General features: G+C 46.5%; 1 protein-coding gene across 1 annotated transcript; it reads right to left on the bottom strand.

Annotated features, from left to right (window-relative positions):
• Window positions 1-3,298: 3,298 nt before the first annotated feature.
• Window positions 3,299-19,023, bottom strand: A4GALT (alpha 1,4-galactosyltransferase (P blood group)). The gene is made up of 2 exons (XM_032986040.2): window positions 18,971-19,023; window positions 3,299-7,208 (listed from the first exon to the last, which is right to left on the bottom strand). The coding sequence occupies exon 2, from the start codon at window positions 7,161-7,163 to the stop codon at window positions 6,081-6,083; it is 1,083 nt and encodes a 360-aa protein (XP_032841931.2). The 5' UTR covers window positions 7,164-7,208; window positions 18,971-19,023; the 3' UTR covers window positions 3,299-6,080.
• Window positions 19,024-21,870: the final 2,847 nt, after the last annotated feature.

The following is a 21,870-nucleotide window of genomic DNA, read 5'->3' as shown; positions in this document are numbered from 1 at the left end:
AAAATACCCACTCGTGTAGCTGTAATGCAGTGCTGGATAGACACTCCATAGGGTAAGAAGAATTAAAAGCAAGCCACAGCAAGGAGTCGGCAGATGATATTAGCAAGTTTCTGCAAAAAATAAGTAGATTGTGGAGAGAAATGATATGGCAGTCTTCATAGCTGTCGATTCCCAAATCACTGTACAGAAAGTTGCCATAGATGTGACAGCATCTTACTGAAGTCATCCAGAAAAAAAAAAAAAAAAATACAGACTCTGTCTGTTATTTGCAACAGAGAGAACCAATGAGGCACATAAGTAATGGCCACAAACAGAAAATCACATAGCCAGTCGTGGCAACATCATTAAGCTTCAATTCAGCTTCAGTCTCCCTAAATAAAATAAGCAGTAGTCAAAGATTAGTAGAAAATGGTCAGTAATGCTATTACACTTAGAGAGAGTAGGAAATTTGTTGAATTAATTAAGATAGATCTGTAACAGCCTCCAAAAACAGACATGCTCAATTTCAGTTAAGTGAGCTTGCTCAGTAGCTTCATCAGTTGTAAAAAAATGCTAGCAGCAGCTGTTATTTTCTCAGACGGTAACCCTTTGACAGGATTAGCTTGCACCCAGTGACAGTGCTATTTGAGAATGGTGGCATATGAATTCATAACAGAAAACATTCTCCTAATGTTACCCATGCTGTTAGCTACAGCCACAGTGTAAGCTGCTTGCTGAGCAAGATCAGAGGTAGTGCAGTGGTGCACAAGAACAGTGAATGAGAGCACTAACCCCTGAGCCAACTGGGGAGTCCAGAACTGGACACAGATCTCCAGCTGTGTCTCACCAGTGCTAAGTAGAGGGGAAGGATTGCTTCTCTTGACCTTGCAGGTAATACTCTACATAACAGCCCAGCACGCTGCTGGTCTTCTTTGCTGAAAGGGCACACTGCTGGCTCCTAGGCAGCTACTTGTCCACAAGTACATGAAGTTATCCCTCACCAGTTGCATCTCTCTTTGTTGAACTTTATGAGATTCCTGTTGGCTTGTTTCTCCAACTTGTTGAGTTCACTGAGAGGCAGCTTAACCACCTTTGCATATCAACCATTCCTTCCAGTTTTGCATCATCTGCAAACTTGTCGAGGTTGCACTCCATTCCATCATCATCAAGGTCATTATTAAGTATATTAAACGGTACTGGCCCCAGCACAGATCCTTGGAGTGTACCACTAGTTACTAACTGGGTTTTGTGTGACTCATCACAATCCTTCAAGTCCAGAAGTTCAGACAGTTTTCAATCCACCTCACTGTGTTTAAGTAGTACACATTTTGCTAGTATGTCTACGAGGCTGTTATGGAGACTGTGTCAAAAGCCTTACTAACATCACAATGAACAATATCCAATGCTCTTCTGTCCACTGGGCTGGTCATTTCATCACAGAAGTCTATCAGTTTGGCCAGGTATGATTTCCCCTTTGTAAATCCTTGCCAGCCACTTCTAACCACTTTCTTGTCTTTAATATGTTTGCAGATGGCTTCAAGGAGGATTTGTTCCATCACCTTCACAGGATTCAAGATGACACTGATTGGCCTGTAGTTCCTTGGATCCTCTTCCTTGCACGTCTTGAAGATAAGCAAGATAGAAATGACTTTTGCTTCCTTCCACTTCCTTGACCTCTATGACCTTTCAAGCATAACAAAGAGCTGTCTCACAATGACATCACCCGGCTCCCACAGCACTCATGGATGCATCCCATCAGGTCCCATCGTCTGACTGTTCATTCAATCCTGACATGTATTCTATGGACATGTGATGCACAAGAGACTGTGGCATGCAACCCCCGCAGGGAGGGATTACAGTGTAGAGAATCATCCCCAAGTTCTTCTTACGCATAGCCAGATGCAGAAATTGATTTTGGTTTAGTTCAAACTGATCTCTGAACTCCCTTTCAATCTCTCATCTCCTACTGGCCTTCCACCTCTCTAGCAGGATTCCTATTTCTTCTGCAGTTGGAAAAAAAAAAAAAAAATTAACAACAATGTTGCTAGCTTTATTTTGGAAATTGTTTTTCAAACAATGTTTTCTATACCCTTATAGTATTTTCACATTTAACTTGTCAGAGTTTATACACCTACGTAATTTTCCCACTGTACATAGATTCCACTTTGTGAAGAGTACTTTCTTACTTCTCGTACCTCTATTAGCATACTGCAAAGCCACAGCAGCTGCTATTTGGCTCCATCATTATACACAAATTTAAAGGTCAAGATCTCAGCTTAAGCTGTAATGGTAGGGTGCAGCTGAAGTGCCTTCCTCCTGTAGTCTTCTCTTCTGGGCTATGCCAAAAAGAGCCCTACAGAGCATCACTACTTACTGCACATCCTAGATCCCCCAACACAAGAACTCCTGCATAGGAGAGCTCTCGGCCAGCACAGAGAAAAAAATCATCATTCAATCTCTTTCCAGAAGACCAGGTCCAGGATCCATCCTTAATCCTCTTCTGTTGCAGTGTCCAATTCTGCATCTCCAACCCCCACCCCTGGTTGATGCACACCTGTGTACCAACTAACCTGCATGAGCTCAGGGACAAAGGAGTCAGGGCAAGAAACAGCTAGTGTCTTCTAACCCCTTCCCATCATCCTTGATTGCATATCAGCAATGAAGAAAGCACAGGCAACTATTTTACATCTCAAGTGAAAACTGATTCCCTGGCTCTTGAGTCAAGGAGTCCCAATAAAACTCCTCTGTACTCCAGACTCCACCAGTCCTTTCACAGTCTCTCAAAATGCTCCCCTGAAATCCAGGGTCTTTAAGATCAGGCTCTGAAAGGCAAGGGGGGGAGATTAATGGCTGTAGCACAAGCTTTCCACTTTTAGGTCTACAAAAGCACAGATGCTGTCACTATTAATGGAGGCTGAAGCCTCACACCCAGAGAAAAAGCACCACAATTTCTCATGGAGTTTCCTATTCCATAACATCCAGACCTTCAGAGTGCAACTGAAATGCCTTGCTTCAGATAGATGGCAGGTCATGAATGATGGGGTGATACCCGGTTGGATCAGGAATCAGTAATACGCACTGTGTGTTCCTCTATTCCCTCCGCTCAAGTCCCAAAGATGGCACGTAGTCATGGTCCACAGAGCCTTCTTTCCACATGTGCTTATGCTCAACTTGTCTCATGTTCATTCCACGTGCCTAATTTTAGTGAGTCACTTCGGGACACAACTTTAAAATTATTTTCTGCATAATAATTAACAGATTGCTCAGACCTACCACCAACGCCTTGCAGAACAAAATGGAACATCATGGCAGAGACAAGTAATAGTAAAAACTGTATTTATTTTTCTTTCACAAGACAAAGGGAAAAAGGCCAAAGGCTGCTTTGGTTTGATTCTCTCCTTATCAAACCTTGGAACATTGTCTATACAGGGGAAAAAAAAACAGAGAACAACAACAAAAAAAAAAACACTCCACTTATCCAAAAAGGCACTTTTCCTAGAATAAACAGTGGTACATCAAGCCAGATATTCATTGCAGTGGGTCCCAAACACTCTCATAATCGATTCATGGTATCGCCACAGTAGTGTCCCCTGCTATGCCTTTACAATCACCAACCACCATTCTACCATCTCTGGTAGGGGTTCCTAGCTCAGTAAGATTTCTGTTGTTTAGCCCAAAGGGCCCAAAACAGAAGGAACCAGTAGAAGGAGAAACCATGCCTCACTGACCACACACCAGGCCAGGGCTGACAATTTTGCAGCTAATTCTAAAGAAAGCAGTGAAAAAAACCCCACAGAGAGGGACAGTGAGAGTAGGGAGTGAAAACAGCATCCACTTATACCGCTTAGTGTATTGAAGGATGTTCATACAGTCAGGAAGATCTGCTGTTTCCCCACAAAGTCTTTGTTCTTAAAGATGTTCAGTGTTGGGAGAGCTGCAGACATTCAAAATCCTGAATGCCTCAAGGATATACCATAAAGCTGGGCAGAACCAAGGGGCAGCACTACATACATGCACACACTGTGAATTCAGTGAATCTTCCAGCATTTCCACACTTCACTCCAGAGTAGCTACTTGTGCACAGACCACACACCCTGCCCAGCTCACGGGCAGGTAACTTTCAATCAAAGCAGCACTGGCCTCTGATCAACACTGTGACAGCTCAGCATTTAAAAAAAAAAAAAAAAAAAAAAAGTATACACTATACACCCTCCTTAACCTCCCACGGCCACATTCCCTGAGGGACAGGGAAGTTTTTGCAAAAGTGATGGGTGATGGTCAATTTGTATTTCTATTTGTATTTCTCATTTTTATCACCAGAGACAAATAAACCTAAGTGAAACACAGGAGTCTGCATGCGCAGTCTTCTACGTTTTTGACTATTGCCTTGGCTGAACTGAGCAAACCTCACATTGCTTATGGTTGACCTGGGGAACAGAAGAGGCCTCAGACAACTGCAGATCTAGAAATCATTTGAGTCACACTTAGAGGACTTGCAGGAAGCACCTCATGAATGAGCTGTCACCTTGGGGCCAGGCAACATTGAAGGTCTGACTAACTCATGGTCATGAAAAGGGCTATTGGACCACCCCCACTACTGTTCCTAGGCATAAGAAGGAGGCACATTGGAAGCAGAGAGATTTTACAGTGAGACCACAATCTTAGTAGTGTAGGAGAGGGGATGGCCAATGCTCTGCTCATCTGCATTAACCCTATCATAGTGCCAAGCTCATTGCCTCAGCAATCCCCTTTAGAGTATGGTGGGGACCAGATGAAACAATGCTGATGGTCTCAACCTTATTTTTGTTTCTCACTGCTCTTTCTTCATTGTTTTCTGACAAGAACTGTAAGATCGTCAGTACATCCTTTTAGCCATCAAGGCAAGGGACAAGTTTTCTCCCACAGTTTGTCCAACAAACTTGCCTGTATGGTGAGAACCCTCAAAGGCACAACAGCACCTTGTGAGAAATATGTTAACTTCCTCCGCTGCAATTTGGGAAAATGCTCAGGAAGAAGAGTAAAGATTTCCACTGCCCTTCTTGAGACCTCCCAAGAGAGATGTGTACTCCTGGACTGTGAACTGCAGGAGTACTCCAGGCTACTTGAAGAGGTCCACCACACCACAAATGACTCATACATGGACTTGAATTTAGACAGTACAGCTTCCCTACCAAGCTCTCTGTAACCCTGGAAATACTATGCCTTTCCTTTAGGATCCGTCCAAGTGCTGAAAGATCTGGTGCATCTTAGACACAGTTATGGACATTTGGTTACAGGAACAAACTCTGTAAAAGGTAGACACGCAGCTTTTCCTGTGTCAGGTGGGATTTAAGGTGTGATCTGGATGAACTTTTCTGCTCATCGCAGGGTGTTAATTTGCAGCCACTATAAAATAAATCATTGCTGCACAAGAACACCTTCTAAATGATGAGCTGGCCTCAGATCCTCATGTTCTGATTTGCACCAAATTTCCACCTCTTTAGACCTATGACATCGAACAGAAACTGCAGCATCCTGCTCCCTGCTCAAACCAGACATGAGAAAGTCTCCTCCATCAAAGGCTTCAGGAGAGAAAGGAATGAAAAGAAAGTCACTTTAGCCCTTTCTTTCTTCTCTGTTTTCCTCTACATTTTTTCCCAAGACACCTCCTCTAGAACATCCTTAACTCCTCCTCAGTTCCTGTTCTTTGCTCTTTCATCCTTTTGTTGCTTCGAAAACTGCACTTCAGAAGTCCCGAGAATCAAGTGATGGGAACTGCATTTCTACAAAGGCCCCTTCCAGGTTTACAGCCATAGAAAGGGGCCTTCTTTCTCTGAAAGGCTGGTGTAGGCTGCCACAAGCAGCCCAGCACATGCTCCTCTCCTGAGATTTCTCTACTTGACCAAGCAAAGCTCCTGCAGAGAAACAAAATGCTGCTGGTAGGCAGTTAAAGTCAAGACAAAGCTGCACAGACATCGGCTGAAGCCACATGCTCCACCTACACCTCACAGATGGCTTTTGTCCTCAAATCTCACCACCTCACTTCAAAACAAGGTTCATTTGTGATGGAACAGCTGGAGAGTTGTGGGCTCATGGGCAACATCTCTTAGCTGACCCTTCAGTCACTGCCGTTCAGAGTCCTTCTTCATGATATTGTACGTGGCAGGGCAGAAGTGAGAATGCAGCTGAGCCAGCAAAGCCTGGGATGTGACCTCTAGCCTTGTACCTTGGCTCTTCTTGTTCCATACATGCACTGCATAAGTGTTATTAAAGAGGTGGTGAAGCTCCGAGGAGTTGACCACTTCAAAGTATTTCTTCCAGTCCTGCCACCGAATAGGATAAAAAGCCTCACGGGGCAGAGCACTCACACCTTTGCAGTTCGTACTGCTCCTAAGACTCCTGATGGAACACCATTTCTTGAAAACACGTGTTAGAAGCTGTGGGCCCTGGTGCCCCCAAATCCAGCTGTTGTAGTTCTCCACAAAGTCCTTCATGCAAAGCTCCATGAACTTGTGTTTAGGCTTAAAGGACAGAAAGGCCCCGTTCAGTACATACTTGGATTGGATACCAAGGGCATTGGTGAGGTTCTTTAAGTTCTTGAGCACGATGAAGTCTGTGTCCAGGTAGATGCCACCAAATTTCCACATGATGGCAATTCTGCAGGCGTCAGACAAGATGGGTAAGAAATAAGGCTCCCAGCGCTGCTGAGCCTGCAAGTACCACTGTGCCAGAGGTGTTCCAGAAAAAAGCTCTGTCAAATCCAGGGGCCGGACTTCCACGTTGGGGAAGCAGCTCAGCAACGAGAAGCCCCAGTGGTTGGGTAACGAGGCATTACCGTTTGCCAAACCTTTCATGAGCACCACGACCCTTGTCCCAGGGTGCGTCCGGGCCGCTGACTCCACAGAGCACATGAACAGGTAACTTGGGTTAGTTCGCTCTGAGGTCTCCACAAAAAACACATCCCCTGGGGAAGAAGGAGGCCCACTGGCAGTGGCATGAGGAGAAGGTGGCACAGAGTGAGCACAGTGGATTTCAACAGGCATGCTGTAGACCTGGCCTCTGCCCTTAGAGTCCTCAACAATTCTCCAGTACAACATGATGGAGACAAAGGACATGAGCTTAAAAGCGAGGATAAACATAGCCCTGAGCTTGTGGCTCAGCACCACCCTGGTCAGTTTTAGCAGACAGCTGGGCATCCTGAGCATTCTCGCTCCCGTCAGAGCCTGCTCTCCCAAGACAACGGTCGTGATCTGAAGGGGAGGAAAGAAGAAAAAGACATTGACAGGGAAGACAACAGACCACGAGCCTCAGGACAGTACTATGGCAGAGCCACATGCTGAACTCTCCTTCATGCCGGCCTGCTTGAATTACGCCCTTAGGTCATCTTTAAAAAAACATCCTGGCTTCTCCACACTGCCACAGTGCCCACAAGGCCCCATTAGAAACCACGGCCCACGTTCAGTCTATGAAGTTACGTGACAAAGCTCATCTGCACAGGCACAAAAAGCTCAGAGGTATAACGGCAGGAGGGGAAGCCCGAATACACCCTGCCGGACTACTCCTAGGCCCATCAGAGGCCCATCAGCCCACCAAAGGCCCGTCTGCCCAACGGCAGGCGGGACCCTGGGTCAAGGACTCTGGAAGAACCAGCACCTTCTCTGGGCCCTCCCTGGGGCTGTCCCAGTGTCCAAGCGTGAAATCCATCAACAGGGTCACCAGAAGCAGCTCTCCAGATCACCCTTCGGACTAAGGGGGTCACTGTCTAGGGGTGGGACGTATTATGGGGGTGCAGGGGAAGAACAGTTTGAAATTACACAGGACTTACTATATTTAGCAAAGGAACCAAGGGTGGGGCAAGGAAATGGTTTAGGTGATTTGGGGAGGAACAAGTGTAGGAAAATAGAGGTGTAAGGGGATAACAAGGACTGAATGCGGGTAAACAGCTTGTTGGTCAGTACACTTGTCTGGCCGTGCCCTGTGCCTGATCAGCACAGTCTCTCATTGTCTTATTAAATTCCTTTCTGACTCTTTCCTGGGTGAGGGCTTTCAATTCTGTGTGCATGTGTGTATATCTGGGTGTGAACGCAGCAGCTGGGGTCAGAGGGCCCATGTGTCCATGGTGCCAGCAACTGAAGTGAGGGTGGATGTGCAAGTGTGTGGTGGCTAGCAAAGATGAAGTGGACCAGCCCATGACTATGCAAAGTGGCCTGGGAGCCAGGAGGGTGAGTGGGTCCCTAAGGACCAGCTCTTGGTGTGAGAGCATCTGTGTGCCTCTAAGGACAAGAGCACAGGGGGGGTCAGCTGTGGGACATGGAAAGTCCTGGCCAGCTCTGTGTGTGTGTGGTTGACAGTTTGTACCAGCAACTGGAGTAGGGCTGCAGCCACGGGGACTTGTATGTCCAGGTGCCAGCAACTGGGGAGACTGGGATCCATGGGCAGCTATTGGGATGAGTGTTTAAGCCCAGCTGCTGGAGGGATTCACCCTGTACTTACCTCTGTGTATATCCTCACTTGTGGACTTCCATCCTGTCCAGCCAGAGAGGGGAGCAGGATGAAGCTGTTGGTGCTGCCTGTGTTCACGTGGGTGCTCTGAGTGTCTGCCTGTGAGCGGTGTGGCCAGTCTTGTATATGTACATATATATGTAGTGTATATGTGTGCTTTGTGTGCGTGTGCCTGCTGAATATATCTTCAGCCTCACTACTGTCTGGACATGGAGCAGCAGCAGTCTCACCTCTCTCAGGCTGTAGGATATATTGTCCTCTAGCAAAGATTACTCTCCTTCAAAAGCAAAACATGGTCAAACCTCTCCATTTATCACAAAACAAGACTGACCCTTACTTCTCTGGATCCATACCATGCTTGCCACTTGTAAGGAAATACAGCATTTATTCCATTTTATCTTCATCAGTCCATTATTTTCAAATCAGACACATTCAAGAAGTATCCTAGATATAAGGATTTGAGATTCTCTTTTGTTCTCCAGTTTGCTGCCATACTAATGATCCTGACACCCGACAGCAAGTGGGACAGCTGCTTCTGAAGTGCTTCATTTCCCTAGAGAACAACCTGCCAGCCTTCCCCAGAACTGAGAATTCCTCTAAAACCCCAGTGCTATCATCTGTTCCTGTCAAGAGGTCTCAGCTCCCAGCATCACAGAGCAGTATTTGTTTCCCTTCTATTTATTCCTCGATAACCATCCCATGTCCCATATTTGCTACAAAGCTCCACAACATAGTAGTGTTTATTATGTTCCTTCACACGACACCTCTGATCTTGACCATGCTTTTATATTTAAGCTTCTAGACTTTAAGTACTTAACACCTTCCTTCACTGAAAAAAAAGAAAAATAAAAAAAAATCATATTTTTCCCTTCTTTCACCATTTAAAACCACACTTTGTGAAAGAGAATTGAACATTACAACTGTTAAGCCATCAGTAGAGCAATCATCTTTAAAATACACATTATCCTCTTTTCCCACCTATTCTACCCACAGAGCCAGACCTTCTCCAGCAGTATGCTCAAGTGTAGGGGGACGACTGTATACCCTTTTGTCAGGCAGCTGAGCTGGGGTACACAATGCTATTTCTGCTTTTACAAGCCTAGTGTGACTGTCCTTGCCAGCCCCCAAGTTTAGATCTCTGAAGACCAAAGTGTAGATTTAATCATAGAGAGATATGTTGCAGCAGATGGAAAAGCTGAGTTTATCTCCCAGAAAGTCCAACAGTTTTTAACAGTTTGAAATAAGGTGTGTGTCAATGCACAGTCTAATTGAAGGGCACTGCCATCAATGTGCCAATGCCTTCCTCAAAGCCTGCGTAGTCAAAGTGATGCCAGGCTCTTAATAAAGAAAAAACCAGTAAGGTTTCACAAGGAATATACTCTTTAAAGAAAACAAAAAAAAAAGTCTGAAAGATGCAAAACATTTTAGTGTCTTCTCTGCTTAAATCCCTGATTCCCTTTTGGTAGAAGTCTGCATAATTTAAAAGAAATAAAATCAATACAATCCAACAGTAAAAACAGAAGTTTTGAGAGAAAAACCAAAAATGTGCAGAATGTAATAGAGAAGTACATTATTCCTGCTACAGATAGCTACAGGTCAGCTTAATAGTAGAATAGGATTTTCCATTACAGATTAATCATTCTTCAGTTGAAGAAAAATCTCCCTTGAGATTTTTTTCTCTCAACTTTTTTTCCTCCATTTGAACAAAAGCTTTATCCTATGATTTTTTCAACACAACTCAGTCTCTCAGGGAGACCACTTTAGAGTGTTTTCACTCTACCTGTAGACAATGACACATCATCTGGCCGGTAGCATCAGGCACTGGTGTGCCTGGGAATGGCCATGCCAGGGTGAGCTGCCCTTCCTCTCTATTCCCCCTGATTTCCTTCAGACTCTAAGAGGGTATCACAGACTTTCTTTCCGTATAATTGCAAGAAATGGCAACACCCTGTCATCTCCCCTCCCTCTTTCACTCCATCACTCCACTTGTGTTTGGAAGGAAGAAGAGTGATGGAGTGAGATTTTTTCAAGCCACATTACACTTCGAGTACATGGTATAGTTACTGCTAGGCTAGTAGTACTGCACCAGCAAAGAGTTTGGTGGTATGGGGAAAAAAAAAAAAAAATGCTCTGCAAATCCACACAGCAGAAACAGCACATCAACAGCAAAAGTTTACCCCAGCTCTGCCCCTCAATGTATCTTTTACAGCCTAAATATAAGGGTTTGTAAGTAAAACTGCATCTATTCTATGGCTTTTGCCTACATGACTTGTGGAAGGATTGCCACTTGTGAACACTGGCAACTGGCTGGTGCTGGCCCTTCTCTAGAAAGCTGTACTTGACAAAATGGTGACGCAGCAATACAAGGGTATGTCAGCCTCACACATGAAGAGGGGAGACTCTACCCAGATTATGTCCACATGGGGTTTGTACTGTTTGGCCGTAACATTGCTAATCCACTTTACATCCCAGCATAATAAATATATTGCCACAGGCAAAACTTCATTGACTTTGGAAAACAAACAAAAAAAGAAGACAATGAACAATTAAACAAGCACTTTGGGAAATACCTTTCCTCCTCTTTCCCCAGGCTCATCTTCAGTCCAACACCTCTTCTCCCTGCTTTCTCATCTCAGCTTCCCTCGTTTTCACTGTGGGTTACACTCACTCTGTCCCAGTCCCTTCCGTGAGGCAACAGGCAGCACAGGAGGCTACAGGTCAGTGTGTAATGGTTTCTTTTGGCTGCTCCTTGCATCTCACTTTTCCCCCACTGTTCCTTGCTTCTTACTGCTCCTCTGCTCCAGCACGGTTCCTCCTCCACAGCCTGCAGTCCCCTGGTGTGTACCTGCCCTGGCACAGGTTCTCCACTGGCCACAGTCTGTCAGGGGTGTCCCCATCCCAGCACGGGTCCTCCGCAAGCTGCAGATCCTCAGGGGTGTTGCTGCCCCAGCATGAGTTGCAGACCCTCAAAGGTACCTTCTCCAGCACACAGCACCTCCTTCCAAGAGAGCATCTCCAGCCATGTACCCAACCATGTCCCCTCCACTTCTTCCTCCCTTTACTCCAGACATGGCTCTTCACATGCTCTTTTTGCACGCCCTTTTGCATCTCCTCTCACGTCTCCTCCTGTGTGTCCTCACATCTTTGCTTTTGCGTCTCCTTATGTTTGTCCTCACACATGTCCTTTTGTGCCTCCTGCCCCATTTCACCTTTTCATGTTCTTTTTTGAGACTCCTCATATCTCCTTTTATGCATCCTCCCATACCTGTCCTCACATGTGCCCTTCCGTGACTCCTCATGTGCCCCCCCTCCCATGTCTCCTTTCTGTGACTCTTGTCCCTAGCAGCTACCGCCCTTTCTTAAATATATTCAAACAGAAGCACCGTGTGCTACTCTGACCAGTTGTAGTTTTTATGTGCAACAGGCTGCTTTCATCTGTTTTGGAGCTGGCTGGAACTGGCCCAGGGCAGCTCATGGACCCACCCTGGGTTCACTCCTTCAGTCCCTGGCTCCCCAAACCCTGAGAGTTATGCCTAATACAGAGTACCTTGTAATGCTTAAATACAGAGAAATCCCTATTTTATTTTTTCCCTGTAAGAGTGAAGTCTGGGTTTGGATGTTGGATTACCAATTGGTGAACAGTTATTCACTACCTAGTGCAAACAAAACTGGTTATAAAACAGGTCAGGTGGTCAGGGTTACTGACTTCCCGAATGACTCATGTATTTATTTCCCTTTGTAAAGAATGTAATATAATGCATTTTGCTTCAGCCATATAGGCGGACGGAAAGTATGTTAGTCTCCAAGTACCCGGATCAGAAGGGGAACTGAGATAAGGCTTGGGCGGGTGGGCTTAGGGCCATGTACAGCATACAGCTGTGTTAGATATAGTGCTATAGTATTCCTGGAACAATAGCCAAAGCAGTCAAATAACGAAGTGAAGCAGCCAGATAACCAAGCACAGCAAGGAGCATGCTCCAACCCCTGGAATCGAACATTCAAGACTGAGGAAGACACCGAGCCTTCCTCCTGAGACCCCCAAAAAGACCCCTCGAGCCAGACTGCGCAGACTCAGAAGGGAAGGATCCGATGTTAAGAAGTCCTCCAAAATAATAAAATATGTAAGAGATTTCTGAGAAAATTGATGAATGTGTAGTTGATAAGGACTATAAATATCAGAAGCAAACCACAGCTGAGTGCGATTAGTGGAACCCCCACCTTCCCTATGAGCCAGGTACCATAAAGAGCTTTGCTTTGCTAAAATTTGTCCCCCGACCGATTCTGTTTCTGAGCTATTTCCCGCACCTTTGTGGTAGCATCTGCTTCAAAAATCTCCCTGCAAAATTCTTTAGAAATTCTTGAAACAAAGAAAGCGAGTGACCATAAGTGACACGTCATGATTTACCTCCTTGCAATGCAAAGGGCTTGCCAACAATTTATTAATAGCTTCGAGTTCCAGAGAACTCATTTTATAATTTGCTCAAGCCTGTCAACAGCTTACTCTAAACATCTCCTTAGAACATGTCAAATGACCAGTTAAGCAGGAAGGTAAGGGCATCCCAGCACTGCCACCCACCCATAATCCCTCTCCAGAAAGCAAGGCTTTGTGTTGCAGCTAAACCAACCTCATGACAAGTTTCCAACAAAAGGAGGATTCCCTCAGGTATCTGGGGCAGAAAATTTCACCTACAAAATAAATACAAAGCTTTTCTGATGGTTTAGCTTCCACAGAACAGCTAAACTGAAGCACAAATCTGAGGGAGAATAGTTAAGAGAGCACTACTGCTCCCTCAGCACTTCTCCCTTATGAGTAGTGAGAAGAAATCAATGTCCCAGTTTGACTTATTTTAGAGATACTCAGCAGCTGAACAGGAGAGAAATATCTCAGGCAGTAAATAGGTGCAGCAGATTGCAACAGCTATTTCAGCAACAACAGTGAAAGCACCAAGAAAACCACAAGCTCCTCCAGGCCAGAACAAGCACCCCTGGAGCTAGAGCAAAGGCTCCATTTCTTCCCATCATGTCTGCTGAAGTATTAGTTGAAGCTACAAGATATCTGATGGTGATACACCACTGAAGTCCCATCTAGCAGTTTCAACTGATGAAACAAAGCAATAGGAAATGACCACAAGCACAGAAAAGACTGCCACACCAATGCAAACATCCAACTGCGTTTGCTTAAAATTCACTTGTGTTTTTACCTTAGAGACGCTTTGTGTCTAAAAAGCAAAACAAACGTTAATAAATTCTGAGCAAGCGAGTTTCCTGACACTGTCAGGAAGAGGCGCTTTAAGACTTTGCTGGGACAATGCAGAGATGACTTGGCAGCAAACAGGTATAAGGTATGACAGCAGCCGAGTCAAGAGCTGGGTCCTCCCTCAGATAAACCAGGCTGCACTTTCCCATGGGGCAGGGAACAGACCTGTTGAGTTCATTTGCTGTGGTGCACACACCAGGGATTAAACTTGTTATTTTAAAGTACCTTAAGTATAGTTCTTTCTGTGCACGACAATATGCCACATCCCAGCATCAATCTCAACATCCATCCCACAAAGTAGCCTTCACACGCTGCCAGATACCTCCTCCTATTTCAGCCCCGATGGTTAGTTAACCATGGCTGAAGCAATATGCTGTTGGCTCAGCAAGGCACAGAGCATATCATTCAAGAGCTTCCACACGGCAGACAGGGCTAAAATTCACTGATGGTAATATAATAGAAGTTTAGAACATTTCTACATGGGTCAGGTAAAGTGCTGGTTTTAAATGTTTTGTTAAACATGCTCCCTGATATGGAGTCCAGGGTGTTTTCCCAGATTAACAATAGAAAATATCCAGTCTTTCTGCTGCTGTTTCATGGAGAAGGTCAAATCCATAATTCCATCCCTCTCTGCCAGGAGGTTTTAGCCCTCGCTTTTGTTTTTCTCAGACAAGTTTTTTGGAGGTATATGTATAGCTTTTCCTCTAAAAGCCACTCGAAACGTAATCACAAGAAAATACACAAAATATTAAAATCTCAAACTACCATGAAAAGAAAATTGCCAAGCTAGACTTTTAAGTAACATTTGGTGCACCAAAATTAAATATATTAAGCTTGAATCTAGAGCTAAGAGAATTTAGAATAACCAGTGGGTGTAATTCCTATCAAATATATTTGGTGTTAAGGCACCCTTAAGTATAACCAAAAAAAAGAAAAAACCCACTGCTGAAAGTTTACATAAATCAGTTCCCAGTTACTGTGTTTCAGTGCAGCTACAGATAGCATTTCCTTCCTTTCAAGCACAATGGAAAATTAGAGCTTGCAAAGCTTTCATCAAGAACAAATTAGGAAGAAAACCAGATCCACAGACTATGCAAATTGTCAAAGCAAAGAGTGCAGCGTCTTTTGGTCTGAAGACCATACACAACACTGCTCTGCACTGTCCCTTCTGCTTTTAGCCCTTCGCTCTTTCATGTTTAGAACATTTGCCAAGAATGGTAAATAGGAAGTGATACTCCGAATTGTTACTTTGCTGTGGAGAGTTATGATCAAGAAACCTTGTGGTCTCTAGAAATACTTGAAATATGGCAGCCCACAGCAGAAGGGTGGATAAAGGACTCATGTCTAAAGCCGTGCTTTTTGATTCTGTCCCCAGGCTACAGACTGTACAGAGCAGATGCAGGTCAGTTTGTATGAAGCCATTCACACAATCACAGCCTAAGAGGGAAACATGGTGCCCTTGCCAAAGGGTACACCAGGTACCATTGTTAACACATTTAAAATGCCTTGACTTGTTGCACAACCTGAATCTAAGTTAAAGTTTCTTGCTTATTAAGGCATCCCCCAATATTAATACTGTACATATGAAGTGCCAAGAGATCACACGTTTCACTCTGTTCACTTCTGCACACTTCATGATAACACGCTATTTGCACTTAGCTAAACCAGTGTGTAGCAGGATCATGTGTAACCTCCCTGAATAAACTCCTTTTAAGCTCAGAGCTATTCACATTCCACACGCCATTCACATCGAGAGTTTAGCTACCTGATCAAGAGCAGAGATTTCTAATATTGAAATCGTGACTGCCCGCTCAAATTAATACAAGGCTGAACTGCTCAAACAAATACAGGGCTGAAGGGGAAGCCTCACTGCTGACATGCAGCTTTCCCAAAGCCTTCCAAGGGAGCTCTGCAGGTGTGAGCAGCACCTCCGGGGCAAGGCCACCAAGGTGTGAGGTGTGGGGCTGGAGGGCCCTCTGGTCAGTAGCTGCTCCCCACGCCCACGTGCCTTGCCTGCTTGGGGACACCTGAGGGTACCCAGAAAGCCCCAGGAAGATTAATTTTCTACTTAACTTTACAAAAAGCTGTTGCTTGTCTTTAGACTATTTATTGAAGTATAAAACTCCACATATCCTTGCAAGGATCTCAAATGATCTTGAGTATTTCTTAATGAAGATTTATAAGCACAAGTGAAACACTACAGCTGGGTGACTTCCTGAGATTGCTATACCTATTTCACCAATAAAATTATAAGATTTACTTGTACCTGACAGACATAAGTGCAGAACATGCTGCAAATCCCCCAGCACTAGGTATTGCTGCTCTGGAACACGTTTCTTACAGGTCTTACAAGGAACAGGTCACTTTGAAACTGAAAATCGCATCTCTGACTTGAAGTCATAGAGAAGTTGATGTCTAAATTTCTTCAAAAATCTCAGGGGGTTGTTTTTCTGTCTCTAACACACCTTCTTCCTGTAAATATGGAAGAAGTACTTTCCTATCTGGCAGAGCCACTGCAAGGCTGAACACATTAAAGATCAGGAAATATTAACTGAGGTATCTTGAACAGATGGGAAGTTTTGTTCAATTATATGAAAACACAGAATGTGAACACTTCCCCTTTTAGCAGAAAAATCTAAATACTAACATACTGTACTTAATCCTTTGCTCACAGAGGAGCAGCTGGTTCACAGTGCCATAATCTGAAGTTCCACCGGGTCTCTAAACTGTTGGGTAGAGTTCTGAGCCCCAGTTTAAAATAATTGTAAAAGGCAGTAGAGACAAGCAAAGGAGCAAGTGAATATCACCTGTTTCCCAGTGAAAGTACCACCCAAAATAAGATTTGTGAATCTGTTCTGGAATCTGAACAACCCAGCAACTTAAGGAGTTTTAAGTGTTTGATCAGAAGTGCTTGTGAAAAAAAAAAAACAAAAACAAACAAAAAAAAAAAAACACAAAAAAAAAAAAAAAAACACAAAAAAAATCAAACCCACCTCAGATGAGAGCAGAGAAAGGGTTCCCAAAGACAGAAGACACAGTCCAAGCTTTTAACAAGCATGGAAAGTGCAGCCCTTAGGGAGCTAAATGACAGTACAGCTACGCTGATTTTGAGGGCCTGCCACTAAAGGTAAGAGGGGTGTCTCCAATCTCTCCTGCCATCATATACCGGGCCTTGATCCAAACCACAGCGGCGCTGATAGCAAAACATATCCAGCGCTATACACTGCTCATCTCTTCTCCCTTCTATATATGGAACAGGTACATTTGTGTGGTTTTATATGGTAACTGTGACTGGCTGACAGTGGCTTCTCTCTATACTAATGACCAAACAAATGCAATGAAAGTAAAATGGAAGTAGAATTACTTGTAAGTACCTCATGCCAAAGTATCCACTGATGACATGACAAAACCAAGGCAATGGCTAATTGTTGCTAAAGCAAGTGGCCCCACTCCCTCCTTCCTCAGGCTCTTCCTTGGCGCTTCTCTGACCTTGCTGTGACCAGCCTGAAAGGTAAAGCACTAAAAAGCCAATTCTGCTGAAGAATTTGACTTTCTTACTGGTTTAGCTCCCAGAACTGGTTTTGCTCCACTGCAGGATGAAACAGGCACAAATAGTGGCACAGAGAGAGATGCAAGAACAGGCAGCCAGGAAGCTGCACCCTTTTAAGATCACCAAACTTAGTTCAGTGGTAACACAAAATTGCACACCGAGGCCTTCACAGTCCACAACCACTGAAGTTGGCCCCGTGATACCCCTGAGCAGGAAAAACTTAATCACACCCACTGTCAGATGGAAACAGCCAATTCCTTGAGAGCCAGTAGAAGTTCTGCGAGAAGGAAAACTTGAGGTATAGTTACCAGCTTCTACCTGCACTACACACCTAAAACCAATTTATGTCAGGCAGATTGCGATTCACCCAACATCACACCCTCTGGCCCTCAAGGACAACTGCCATTTCTGTGTCATCAAACAAAAGGCATGTGAACAAGAGAACGGCCTTTGCATATGATGCCCTAGTCAGTGCTTCCCACTACAGAGCCTGTGCCTCGGGCTGCTGCTGCAATTGCTACAAGACCCAAAAAAGGGGAATTTGAGTTTCATAAGAGTTGATCCTCTGACTTCCACGGAAACAAAAACAATTAATAACAGTGCAAAATCCTTGGAGCTCAGCAGAAGCTAAAGAGGGTTTCTTAAGTGTTAAGAAACATTCAGTTTATTGTGAGCAACCTCTCAAGTATTAGGAAACAACATGTTAGTTTAACCGGGATAGTTCATTCTTAGCCAAAGCTTCTAAACTTGCCTTCCTTCAGCAGAATTACTAGTTATAGGTCACCACAGTTACAAAAGTTACATATTTTCTCATGCCTCTTTTGTAGGGACTTCCTTCCCCCTCTTGCCACAGCAAGCTCTATCTACAGCTCTATTGCAAGTCTCCATCTTTCTTCCTCTGATCTTTCCCTGTTCTGACTCAGACGTTTTCCAGGGCACGTCTGCCTGGGATCATGACGGCCAACTGCACCCTCCCCTGTCACCAGCTCTGCTGTCTTTCCACTCTCTCACCCAAGCCAGCCTGTCACCGCTGGCAGAGAGGAATTCCACGTTTCTCTGTCCCAGCCGACACTTTTCATCCTCCCGCTGTGCTGCTGCCGTTCACCCGGACCCCCAGTTTCAGCGTTTGGCTAGTCCACTCAAAGGGGACGGAGCCCTTTCGGTCACTCCCTGCCCTGGGGATGCTATATTCACTATTCACCCCCAGCTTCGCCAGCTCCCTCTGACAGCAGAGACCCTCACCCAGCCGCGCAGCCATCCCAGAGAAGCTCACCTCACCTTCACCAGCCTCGGCCGAAATGCCTTGCCACCGCCGGGGGGGGGGGGGGGGGGGGAGTGGGAATGGGGGGTGGTTTGGAGGGGGAAGAGACCTCCCTGCCTGCCAGCACGGTAGGAACTGCTCTCTGCAGAGCTCCGAGGGGCACGGCAGCCACCCGGAGTCCTCCCCCCCGGCCTGGCAGCCCTCCCGCCCACTCCTCCAAAGGAGGCGACCCGTCCCGCGGGGGAGCTCGGCTCCAACCCGCGCGGAAAGGGCTGCCCGTAGGGCGGCCGGTGGCCGGGCACCCCCGGTAACCGGGGGCGCGCTCCGCTCCTGGAAAAGTTCCCGGTGGGAAAACGCACCTTTCCCCGAGCGGGGAGGGAGGACGAAACAAGCCACCCAGCCCCGGCTCACAGGTAGCCCGCGGCCCCGCGCCCCGGCTCACCTCCGGGGCCACCGCTCCGCGCCCGCCGAGAACCGCGGCTCCCTCCCGCCGGCCCGGGCATCACCGACGGCCCCCGCCCCGCCGGTCCCGCCCCCGGCCGGGCCCTGGCCGCCACCCCCCACCCACCCCCCGCCCTGGGGCCGCCTCCTCCGGTCGGATGGGAGAGACCTGGCGGGGAAACGTTCCCGTTACTCGCCGGAGAGACGGGACCGGCGGCACCGCCCAGCCGCCCCCCCCCCGCCCCGGAGCGGGCGGCATCGCCCCGACGACGGGCCACTGCTGCTTTTGGGGTAGTGCTTCGGGGTCTTTTTCGTTCGTAATATACCGTTTTAAATCGCTGTGAGGAGTTTCTTCCCCACCCCTCCTCCCTTTCCTCCTCACCTTTAAGAATTTCTTCTCTACCCCTGAGCTGGTCGGGAACTTGTAATCCGATCCACGCTTTCCCTCGCAATTTTACCTGTTGTCACGGTGTGATCTATCACGCCGGGCGCAAGTCACGGTGCGTGTCGGTGGTCGGTAGCGCCCGGCCCCGGGCCGGTGGGGCGGCCGCGGGGGCGTTAAACCGACCCTGGTGGGAGCCCTCGGGGCCGGGAAACGGCGGGCGGGAGGAGGGGCAGGGCGGGTGGGGGGGGGGGGTGTCCTACATCGTTTGACACCAAGGGAGACCACTACAAAGCTAGCAGGAATCAAGGACGATGGGAAACCGAAAAACTTTAGTAACAACTAAAAAATAAAAAAGATAGCCCGCAAGTGAGCTGCTTGCATGTCGCAAAGCAAGTTTCATATCTACCCTCAGGCAGGAGGAAGTTTTGCCTAAATTTTTCCTAGCAAGTGCTTGTTTAACAAGTTCTTAATGAGCTTGAACAAAAAAGAGGCGTTTGGGCTTTCATTTAGAGAAGCACCTTTGACTGCAAGGCTGTTCTGGGGTGGAGTAAATTGCACAGGAAGATCACCCAGCGGTTTTGAGAAGCACCTTAGATGATAATCAGGAATGGTTTAAATGAAGATGAATCCTACCTGGAGCAGGGGTTGGACATGAGCTCTTTCGAGATGCCTTCCAGCCCTGTTTTTTACGATTCTCATGATACAGTATGTTATTTATATGTTACAAACCAGTGTACCTATGACAAGCATTTCCACAAAAGAAATGTTGACATTGCTTTAAACAAAAAACATGTTTTCCCCACAATTACATAATCTGAAACTTTTCATACCCCCCCAAAAAATAATGTTAAACTATTTCTCTTATAAGAATGGGCCTTAATCAAATCTGAAGTTAAAATGTATTTCAAGACATTTTTGTCTGCCCTGCTGAGCAGAATTTAGATTAATGAGACAGGGCTACTGCTGCAGGTGTCAATGCTCACCCTCCTTAGAGTGAGCCTTTGGACCAGATGACCTCCTGAGATCTCTTCCCACCCCAGTTTTTCTGCATTTCTGAGCAGCACCCTCAGCAGCCAGTAGCTCTTTGCCCAGGGATGCTACTCCTCGCCCGGTCCCTGGGTGAAAGCAGGCGCCGGACCCGAGGAAAGGCAAAGTGGGGTGTGCAAACCTGGGCTGGATGCATTCAGGGGCAAACAGCTACACCACGGGAGCTGGTATGGCAAGGGCAGGGTGAGGGCAATACCTGCCGCGCTGCCATACGCAGGCACCCTGTGGAACAGTAACAGAGTGGGGAAGGAGAATCTGAAGCCCGGGAGATCTCTCCAGAAGGTTGCCAGAGCCAGGATTTAGCTACTGTGGGGCTACTACAGCAGGGATTGTAAAGTCTTAGTCTCTGGATGTGGAGATGTAGCTAAACAGCAGAATTCAGATCACGTATGCTCCTCTGGGCCATTTCATCATTAGTTCCTGAACTGTCAGCTTATTCATTCACTGTGTGAACGGCCACTGGTTTGGATTTGCCTTAAAACTCTGATGTGTGAGTGGCAGAGCTGCCCTGTGCTTGAAGGAAACAATGACCTGGTGAGTACCACGAGGATGCTAGCCAGCCCCACTTACAAATCAGAGCTGGGGTACACTGAGTCTCGGGGAGCCAAGACAAGCTGTAGGAGGCAAATGACCTACCTTCAGCTGCCGTAAAGAGAACAGCATCATGCAAATCATCCTCCAAAGCACCTGGCAGAAGAAGAGCAGTATCACCTGTGAGCTAATTTCACAGCTGAAAATCACCTGAGTAAACAGATTTTAAGTGCTTTCAGCCTGGTTTTAATTTGATAAGCAGTTTTCTACCTTGTCTGTCAGCCATCGAGGTGACTTGGTTTTGAACTGGGAGAGGAGAGATGCTGGGGAGGGTTGCTATGACACTACAGGTGGTTTCATCCTCATCCCTGTTTCAAAATAAACTAGCAAGCCAGCCAGGGCTGAGTCCTGCTGCTGGAAAGGTCTGTGTGTCAGCCGCTGAGGCGCCAGTGATGGAAAGAGCTTGCACAAAAATCAGCAGCACTCGTCTCTTAGTCCGGGAAATGGCTTACCAAAGGTGGGGAGGGAGAAGGGTGCTGCTTAGCAATTAGATTGTAACGTCCCACATCAGGAGCTAGGTGGGAGGAGGAGGAGGAGGGAGGACACGCATCTGTTCACGGGGGCAGAGGAAGCGCATGCCAGAGGCTTTGGGTTGCCCACACGCAGCACAGGGGGAGGACTGGCAGCCGGTGGGGTCATTAAGCCCTTGTGCTATCAGTCTCCCAGATATTATACATGCTTTACTGCTGTTATACATACCTTTTCCTTGATGGACAGACCGCAGCCTAGATGTTCATGGAGTTGAAAGGTCCAAAGTGGTAAATGGGCATAACTGAGGGCACAGTCTTGCCCCTGGGGCTGGTTTTCCCTGCCCGAGGACTGCCTCCTGCAGGCACCGGGGATATTTGGTGCAGTGCTGCTCCTGCCTTTCCATCCAG

Source organism: Tyto alba, unplaced genomic scaffold, assembly GCF_018691265.1.
Source record: "Tyto alba isolate M040663 unplaced genomic scaffold, T.alba_DEE_v4.0 Super-Scaffold_21, whole genome shotgun sequence".
NCBI lineage: Eukaryota > Metazoa > Chordata > Aves > Strigiformes > Tytonidae > Tyto > Tyto alba.
The sequence above is the reverse complement of the archived record's forward strand: the minus strand, read 5'-3'. Positions and strand labels throughout refer to the sequence as shown.